The sequence below is a fragment of the Nerophis ophidion genome, linkage group LG27 (assembly GCF_033978795.1).
Source record: "Nerophis ophidion isolate RoL-2023_Sa linkage group LG27, RoL_Noph_v1.0, whole genome shotgun sequence".
In the NCBI taxonomy this organism is placed as follows: Eukaryota; Metazoa; Chordata; class Actinopteri; order Syngnathiformes; family Syngnathidae; genus Nerophis; species Nerophis ophidion.
The window spans coordinates 20,916,608-20,926,607 of NC_084637.1; the positions used below are offsets into that span (position 1 = coordinate 20,916,608).

Below are 10,000 nucleotides of genomic sequence, written 5' to 3' on the forward strand. Positions count from 1 at the left end.
AATCGAGAATCCATTCATAACTGGATCAAGTGGTTAAGTTATTAGGAGTGCACAAACAAATTAATTACAGTTGAGTCTCGATTCTTATTCCTCTCCATATTAAATCAATTCAATTAAGTTAATTTTTTTTTTATGTTTTATGCCCCTTTGTTAAAGAAAACCCTGCTTTTAACATCGAACACACAAAATACGCATAATTTTTCCCCAAAAAGATTTTCAAGTGGAATAATTGATGTGAAGTAATTTGAAATCTTAAATATGTCAATAATTCATAACAACATGGATTTTGATTCATTAAATTTTTTTGCGCAAAAACAGATAAAAGAATAGAAAAAACATCTCTCTAAAATCTTCAAAGATCATAAATATTCACACTCGTTAAAGTCTTAAAAATAAGTCTTACATTGTTAATAATATTTTACTTTTTACGCTTAAATCTCTAGATTCAACTTCAGATCTATCCGTCAACTCTTATATATATTTTTTATGTTTTTCTCCCCTTTTTTATTTTAAAACAAACAAAAAAGTGTAATATTTCTCCCAAAATATTTCAAAGTGTAATATTTCATGTGAAGTAATTGTAAACTTACATACCGGTATGTCAATATTTCATCACAAAATCGATTTTGATTCATTATTATTTTTCAAAGGAAAGAAATTTTGTGTTTTAGTTCCATTTCAGCTGTTTGCTTTTTTAGTCTACTTTTTTGTGTTTTTTCTTTGGATTTGTTCAAAATGTTCTTCCTCTTTGGTGTGTCAGAGGGAGAGTTTTAAAAATGTTCTTCTGTGATGTTAGTCAGAGGGAGAGTTTTAAAAATGTTCTTCTGTGATGTTAGTCAGAGGGAGAGTTTTAAAAATGTTCTTCTTCCGTGGTGTTTGTCAGAGGGAGAGTTTAAAAAATGTTCTTCTTCTGTGGTGTTTGTCAGAGGGAGAGTTTTTCCGTGTACGGCGAGTACTGCAGCAACCACGAGAAGGCCCTGCGACTCCTCATGGAGCTCAACAAGATACCCCACGTCAGGACCTTCCTCCTGGTGAGACTCCTCTTCTTCCATCTGGTCATAGCCACCACCTTGCATAAAAGAAATGAATAGTGCAACTTGAAATCATCCACAAAATAAAATGCCTCTTAATGCACTAGCAGGTTTGGCTCTGTGACATGGATGTGTCCCAGTATTAATGGGATCGTCCCTCCCCCCAGTTATGGCTGATAATCACCACTTTGCCGAATATAGAAATAAACAGAAAAACTAAAAATGATCAACAGGACACTCCTTCATGCAGAAGCGTATGCACAAGGCAAAAATGCCACATAATCAATGTAATCGCTCCTCCCCCCGGTTATAAATGATAGCCACCACCTTGCATAAAATAAATAGATAGTACAACTTGAAATCATCCACAAAATAAAATGCTTCTTAATGCACTAGCAGGTGCGGGTGTGTGACATGGACGTGTCCTAGAATTAATGCGAGTGCTCTTCCCACCAGTTTTTAATGATAATCGCCATCTTCCATAATAGGAAGGACTAGAAATAAAGTACAGTCGGTAAAGTTGAATACTGCGGGAAGTGAAGCAAGAATTTTGCGTGAAAACGTCTTCGATAAAGATAAGCTTCCTACCATTTAAGAATGATAATTGCCACCAATCATAAAAAAATATATTACAATTTGTAAAAGTCAGCAATAACGGCTTGTTGTTTGGTCCTGCTCAATACCGCCTCTACTGGGTTGGGGTACAACAGAATTGGTTCCAACTTTCTATTTTGTTTTTAAAGCTATTCCTACCAATTGCGCTCGTTAAATGTAGGATCACTTTTTTGTGGACATAAATCCTGGCAGCTAAATTTGACCCTATGTTTATTTGGACTCCTAACGACGCTCAATCAAAGTAATACATTGTCTGATCCTCCTCCTGCCAGTTATTAATTATCTTTGCCACTTTTCCTCATGAAAAAGTGAACAGAAAGACTGGAAATGAACCACAAAGTCAAAATGCACGGTAATCTCGCTCATGCACAAGCGCATGCGCAAGACAAACATGCTACATAATCAATGTAATCGCCCCTCCCTCCATTTATGAATGATAGCCACCACCTTGTGTACAATAAATGAATAGTGCAACTTGAAATTATCCACAAAATAAAATGCCTTTGAATGCGCAAGCAGGTGTGTGACATGGATGTGTCTCAGAATTAATGTGATCGCCCCTACCTCCAGTTATGAATGATAATCACCACCATGTCTTATATAGAAATACACAGACAAGTAAAAATGATCAACGGTACACTCGCTCATGCAAAAGCGAGTGCACAAAGCAAAAATGCCACATGATCAATGTAATCGCCCTTCCCCCCGGTTATGTATGATAGCGACCACCTTGCATAAAAGAAATTAATAGTAAAACTTGAAATCATCCACAAAATAAAATGCCTTTTAATGCGCGAGCAAGTGTGGATGTGTGACATGGATGTGTCCCAGTATTAATGCGATCACTCCTCCCACCAGTTATGAATGATAATCAACACCTTCCGTAATAGGAAGGACTAAAATGTCTCAAAATAACGCACGGTCGGTAAAGTTGCAGTTTTTCCGTGTTGCGTGTTTAAGACTAAAAAAAAAGAAAGCAGGAATTTTGCATAAAAAGAAAGTAATGATTTCTTTGATAAAGACAAGCTTCCTACCAGTGTACATGCTCACCAGTTATTAATGATAACCGCCACCTTGCTGCATATATAAATAAAGGGAAACACTAAAAATGATCAACGGTACAAGCACCTACTGCAGATGAGCGCACAATGTAAAGATGTGGCACATTTGATGTGATCGTGCCCCCTACTAGTTATGAATGATAGTCACCACCATAATAGCAATGACTAGAATGTCTCGAAATAATGCAACAAGTTGCAGTTTTTGCATGTTGCATGTTGGGGGTGGATGAGATCCACCTGTAGTTCCTTAAGGCTCTAGATGCTATGGGGCTGTCTTGGTTGACAAGACTCTGCAGCATCGCGTGGATATTGGGGGCGGTACCTCTGGATTGGAAGACCGGGGTGGTGGTTCCTCTCTTTAAGAAGGAGTACCGGAGGGTGTGTTCCAGCTATCGTGGGATCACACTCCTCAGCCTTCCTGGTAAGGTCTATTCAGGTGTACTGGAGAGGAGGCTACGCCGGATAGTCGAACCTCGGGTTCAGGAGGAACAGTGTGGTTTTTGTACTGGTCGTGGAACTGTGGACCAGCTCTATACTCTCTGCAGAGTCCTTGAGGTGCATGGGAGTTTGCCCAACCAGTTTACATGTGTTATGTGGACTTGGAGAAGGCATTCGACCGTGTCCCTTAGGAAGTTCTGTGGGGAATGCTCAGAGAGTATGGGATATCAGACTGTCTGATTGTGGCAGTCCACTCCCTGTACGATCAGTGTCAGAGCTTGATCCGCATTGCCGGCAGTAAGTGGGACCCATTTCCAGTGAGGGTTGGACTCCGCTTAGGCTGCCCTTTGTCACCGATTTTGTTAATAACTTTTATGGACAGAATTTCTAAGCGCAGTCAAGGTGTTGAAGGGATCCGGTTTGGTGGCTGCTTTTTGCAGATGATGTGATCCTGATGGCTCCATGTGGCAAGGATCTTCAGCTCTCACTGGATTGGTTCGCAGCCGAGTGTGGAACGACTGAGATGAGAATCAGCACCTCCAAGTTCGAGTCCATGGTTCTTGCCCGGAAAAGGGTGGAGTGCCATCTCCGGGTTGGGGAGGAGACCCTGCCCCAAGTGGAGGAGTTGTAGTACCTTAGAGTCTTGTTCACGAGTAAGGGAAGAGTGGATCTTGAGATCGACAGGCGGATCGGTCCGGAGTTTTCAGTAATGCGGACGCTGTATCGATCCGTTGGTAAAGAAGGAGCTGAGTTGGAAGGCAAATCTCTCAATTTACCTGTCGATCGACGTTCCCATACTCACCTATGGTCATGAGCTGTTGGTTATGACCGAAAGGACAAGATCACGGGTACAAGCGGCCAAAATGAGTTTGGCGGGTCTCTCTCTTAGAGATAGGGTGATAGGCTCTGTCATCTGGGAGGAACTCAGTCTAAAGCCGCTGCTCCACCACATCGAGAGGAGCCAGATGTGGTGGTTTGGGCTTCTGGTCAGGATGCCACCCAAACGCCTCCCTAGGGAGGTGTTCAAGGCACGTCCGACTGGTAGGAGGCCACAGGGAAGACCCAGGACACGTTGGGAAGACTATGTCTCCCGGCTGGCCTGGTAGCGCCTTGGGATCCCCCGGGAAGAGTTGGACGAAGTGGCTGGGGAGAGGAAAGTCTGGGCTTCCCTGCTTAGGCTGCTGCCCCTGCAACCCGACCTCGGATAAGCGGAAGAAGATGGATGGATTTATGGATGTTGGAAAGCACAATGAGGGACGCAAGAATTTTGCGTAAAAAGGAAGTTATAATTACTTCCTACCAGTTATGAATGATAGTCACCGCCTAACCTAAGAGAATGTGATAAAAAATCTTGGTATAACACAATTTGGAAAAGTCAGCAAATATGGCTGCATTGTGTTTGATGTGGAACAGAACTGCTTCCAACTTTCCCGGGTTCGCATTGTAACGCGGCCATTTCGTTTTCTAAAGCTACTCCTAGCGATAATGCTACTTTAAGGCGGCATCACTTTTCTGATAATCCCAGCAGCTAAACCGTAGGCCGTGTTAGCATAGCAGGGTCACCAGGTTCCTTCCTGCCTGGACAGGATGCCGCCAAGGACACTTAAGTTTCCTGCTGCCAGCTGTTTCCATGTTTTGACAGGTCGGGGCGAGGGGGGCTTTGGACAATGAGCTCAAAGTGGTGACAAGACTTGGGGGAAGGGGGGTCAGGGGGTCAGTGGGGTCTGGGAAAGTCCCGGCCAACAACGCTGACGTTTTTTTGACACAACCTTGTAATATTGAACCGCCACTCCCCAGCACTCATGCACTCACTGTTCAGACAACCAGGTTAACTCACTCCACAATCTGTACACTGGCTACTCTAATATTTGAAAAGTTATACCAAACTATTGAGCTTAATTTAGTTATGAAGGCTTTTTTATGCAGTAAATTTATGAATTTTGAGATCACGCTTAAAAAATATGTCAACATTTGTCATGTTGTTCAAATTCATTGTGTAAAAAAAAAAACAGGCAGAAATAATCTTTATAGTTGTAAAACGATTGCTCCTCCTGCCAGTTATTAATTATCAGCGCCACTCTGCCTCATGAAAAAGTGGAAAGTATGACTGGAATTATTCACCAAGTCAACATCCACAGTGCGCTCGCTCATGCCCAACAAAAAGCATGTGGTAAAGTCAAACACACCACATCATCAACGTGATGGCTCCTCCCACCAATTAACGATAACTGCCACCTCGCGTGATTAAAAAAAAATCACATCAAATGATGACCTGAAATAATCTATAGAACTGCACTTGAACAGTCACATGCATGCTCAATGTGGATGAGTTACAGTAAAATGTGTTTTCTCCTCCTGCCAGTTATTAATAATAACTGCCACCTTGTGTAATGAAGAGAAGGACCCAATGTACACTACAAAGACAACGTTTATAGAACTGCGTATGCACAGACACATGGACATTAAATGTACAGTAGATGTGTCATAATAGTAATGTGTTTGCTCCTCCTGCCAGTTATTATTGATAACTGCCATCTTGTGTAATGAAGAGAAGGATCCAAAATACACTACAAAGACAAAGTCCATAGAACTGCACATACACAGTCACATGCATGCTCAACGTGGATGTGTCATAGTAAAAATGTGTTTGCTTCTCCTGCTTGTTATTAATGATAACTGCCAACTTGTGTAAGGAAAAGAAGGACCCAAAAAATATTAAAAAGACAAAGTCAGTCAAACTGCACGTGCACGGACACATGCACGCTCAATGAAGACGTGTCATAGTAATACACGTGTTTGCTCCTCCTGCCAGTGTATAACTGCCACCTTGTGTAATAAAGAGAATGACCCAATGTACACTACAAAAACAACGTCCATAGAAATACGTATGTACGGACACATGAACGTTAAATGTACAGTAGATGTGTCATAGTAATAATGTGTTTGCGCCTCTTGCCATTGTTTAATGATAACTGCCACCTTGTGTAATAAAGAGGACCCAATGTACACTACAAAAACAACGTCCATAGAAATGCGTATGCACAGACATATGAACGTTAAATGTACAGCAGATGTGTCATAGTAATAATGTGTTTGCTCTTCCTGACAGTTATTATTGATAACTGCCAACTTGTGTAATGAAAAGAAGGAACCAAAATACACTACAAAGACAAAGTCCATAGAACTGCTTATGCACGGACACACAAAGATTAAATGTACAGTAGATGTGTCATAGTAAAAATGTGTTTGCTCCTCCTGCCAGTTATTAATGATAATTGCTACCTTGTGTAATAAAGAGAAGGACCCAAAGTACACTACAAAGACAAAGTTCATAGAACTGCATGTGCACAGACATGCATGTGCCGTGTAAGTGTGTTGTAGTCACAATGTGTTTGCTCCTCATGCCAGTTATTAATGGTAACTGCCACTTTGCCTCAAGAAAAAGTGGACGGAAAGACTGGAAATGATCCACCAAGTCAACATCTACAGTACGCTTCCTCATGCACAAGCCCATGACCAAAAGCAAACGTGTCACATAATCAATGTCACCGTTCCTCCCTCCAGTTAGGAATGATAGCCACCGCCTTGCGTAATACAAAGAAAATAGTCCATCCATCCATCCATTTTCTTTCGCTTGTCCCTTTAGAGGTAAGAAAATAGTACGACTGGAAATAATCCAAAAAATAAATGTCCACGTTTGGCTTGATGTGTTGGGTGTGGCACATGGAAGACTGATAGTATGAATGCGATTATTTCTCCCACCAGTCATTAATGATAACCGTCACCTTGCCGTATAAAATCAACATAATAACTAAAAGTGATCGACGGTACACTCACTCACGCACAAGCACGTACTGTAAACATGTGCCCCCCACCCCCCAGTCATGGATGATAATCACCACCTTCCACAATAGGAGTGAAGTGAAGTGAAGTGAATTATATTTATATAGAGCTTTTTCCTCAAGTGACTCAAAGCTCTTTACATAGTGAAACCGAATATCTAAGTTACAATTAAACCAGTGTGGGTGGCACTGGGAGCAGGTGGGTAAAGTGTCTTGCCCAAGGACACAACGGCATTGACTAGGAAGGCGGAAGCGGGGATCGAACCTGCAACCCTCAAGTTGCTGGCACGGCCGCTCTACCAACCGAGCTATACCGCCCGTACAGGAATGACTAGAGTTGCATGTCTTCAGTGTTAAGAACCACAAAGGAGGAAGCAAGTACTGTGCGTAAACAGGAAGTATTGATGGAAGACAAAGAGCTAAAGGTGAACAACAAAGAAAAATTAGTTGAAAAGAAAAGTGGGGGCGTTGTGGCATTAGACTGGCAGATTAACGGGAGAGTGTCTACACGTTCAAGTCGATGTTAAATGTCATCAGCTCTTCTTGGTCTTTATCTCGGGACAAATATGATCCCCACATGCTCCTCAGAGAGACTCAACACAAACACCTACTTTGCTACCAGTTCTTTCTTGAATTGAAGTGTTTCTCACCTTCTTTATCTAAGTGCTGGCACACTTGACTTTCTTTGGCCCCATGATGGATTGTTTTTGCAGTTGTACTCAATAAAATAAAAATAAAACAAGCTCCGAGATTAAACCAACGCATGCGATTTTTTTTGTGTATATATATATATATAAATATATATATATATATATATATATATAGAGAGAGAGAGAGAGAGAGAGAGAGAGAGAGAGAGAGAGAGAGAAATATAAATTAAAATATATATATGTGTTTATATTTACCTAAACACAAATACATATCTATATTTATTATTATCTATACATCTATATTTATATATGCATACACACACACATACATGTGTATACATATGTGAGCGTTGATGGTCAGTCCAGCACGTCTAAGGGTTCCTAGAACTGCATCGAGATGCTGGAAATGAAGAGACCAGCTCGTGCTGTGAATCACAATATCGTCTAAGGAGGCGGCTGCGTATTCCTGGTGGGGCCGTAGAACACGGTCCATCATCCTCTGGAATGTTGCCGGGGCCCCGTGGATCCCGAACGGCAAGACGGTGTATTGGAATAGCCCCTCTGGTGTGAAGAAGGCCGTTTTGGGTTTCGCCCTTTCCGTCAAAGGCACCTGCCAGTAGCCCTTTGTCAGGTCCAGGGTGCTGACGAACCGGGCGGGGCCGAGCCGCTCTATCAGCTCATCTACTCTGGACATGGGATAAGCATCACACAGTGATATCTCATTTAATTTGCGAAAGTCATTACAAAATCTCAGGTACCCGTCTGGTTTTGGCACAATTACAATTGGGCTGGACCATGGACTATGATATTCCTCTATTACTCCAAGTTCTAGCATTTTCTTTACCTCTTCTTTTATAGCCGTCCGCCTGGCTTCTGGGATTCGGTAGGGCCTTTGTCTTATCACTTTTCCGGGTTGGGTCTCAATGTCATGTTTGATCGCCTGGGTCCTTCCTGGCAGTTCCGAGAGGCGGTCCTGGTTCCGTCCCAGAAGTTCCTTCACCTCCTGCTTTTGAGATGGGGAGAGGTCCTCTCCTATAGGTAGTGGGAGAGTGGTCTGGGGGGAGTGTGCAGTTAAAAACGCAGCAGATGGCAACGGTTCTGCCGCATACCATTTTTTCAGAATATTTACATGGTAAATTTGGTGGCCTTTCCGCCAGCCTGGCTGGTTTACCTTGTATTTGACGGCCCTGATTCTCTCAATTACCTCGTAAGGCCCCTGCCATCTGGTCAAGAACTTGCATTCGCTGGACGGAACCAATACCAGCACTTTTACCCCAACCTGGAACTCTCGGAGTGTAGCATCTCTGTTATATGTTCTTGCTTGTTCTCTTTGGGCTTTTTCCATATGTTCCCTTACCACTGGCCAGATTTTGCGAGCCCGGGCTTGTAGTTGGGCGACATGGTCGATCATACTGCGGTGTGGAGAGGGTTGGTTCTCCCAGGTCTCTTTTGCAATGTCCAGCAAGCCTCGGGACGTCGTCCATAAACCAGCTCAGAGGGAGAGAAGCCAGTGGACGCCTGGGGCACCTCTCTGATGCCCAAGAGGTCATATGGAATGAGGTGATCCCAGTTTTTCCCGTCTTCGTCGGCTACTTTTTTTAGCATCTTTTTCAGCGTGCAGTTGAAACGTTCCACCAGGCTATCTGTCTGAGGATGATATACAGAGGTTCATATGCGTTTTACTTTCAGCCATTTGTACAGCATGGTTAGCACTTGTGCCCTGGTCTGTTAAAATCTCATCTGCGATCCCCACTCGGCTAAACATCATAAACAGTTTGTGTGCTATTGTTTTGGCTGAGGCTTTGCGTAATGGTACAGCCTCCGGGTATCGGGTGGCATAGTCTACTATTACCAGTATGTAGCGATGTCCTCAGGCTGACTTTGGGAGTGGTCCAACGATGTCCATTGCCGCCAGTGATGATGGGGAGCTGTACCAAGGGGTTTCGATACGTGGGTTTAGGTGCAGTCTTTTTAGGTGCAGTCTTTTGGCATTCGGGACAGCCCTTGCAGAAGTCTTCTATGGCTTGTTTTACACCGGGGCAATAGAAGCGGGTTATTAGGCGGTCATATGTCTTTTGTACACCAAGGTGAGCTCCCAGCTGGTGAGTTTGCGCCAGATAAAGCATTCAGGAGATATGAGACTTAGGCACCAGCAGTTGCTCAATTATTTCCCCGCCCTTAATTTACATCCCTCTATAGAGAAGGCCATTTTTAATCCAAAAATACGGTGAAGTAAGTGCACTCTCCCCTTCACATTTCTGTCCGTCAATTTCCACAACTTGCCGGCGGGCCCAGGTGAGATTCTGGTCATTCCACTGGGCTGTGACAAACTCGCCTGTTTTAGAGTTGCTGCTCTCTTCTGG

At 43.0% G+C, this 10,000-nt stretch overlaps 1 protein-coding gene across 2 annotated transcripts in view; it reads left to right on the forward strand.

Moving 5' to 3' along the window:
- The window catches only part of prex1 (phosphatidylinositol-3,4,5-trisphosphate-dependent Rac exchange factor 1), a 216,356-nt gene that overhangs the window by 54,544 nt on the left and 151,812 nt on the right, over positions 1-10,000 (forward strand). For both annotated transcript variants that reach the window (XM_061889796.1, XM_061889798.1), the window contains exon 4: positions 927-1,031. In XM_061889796.1, coding sequence (XP_061745780.1) covers positions 927-1,031 — 105 coding nt within the window. The remainder of the gene's footprint in view (positions 1-926; positions 1,032-10,000) is intronic.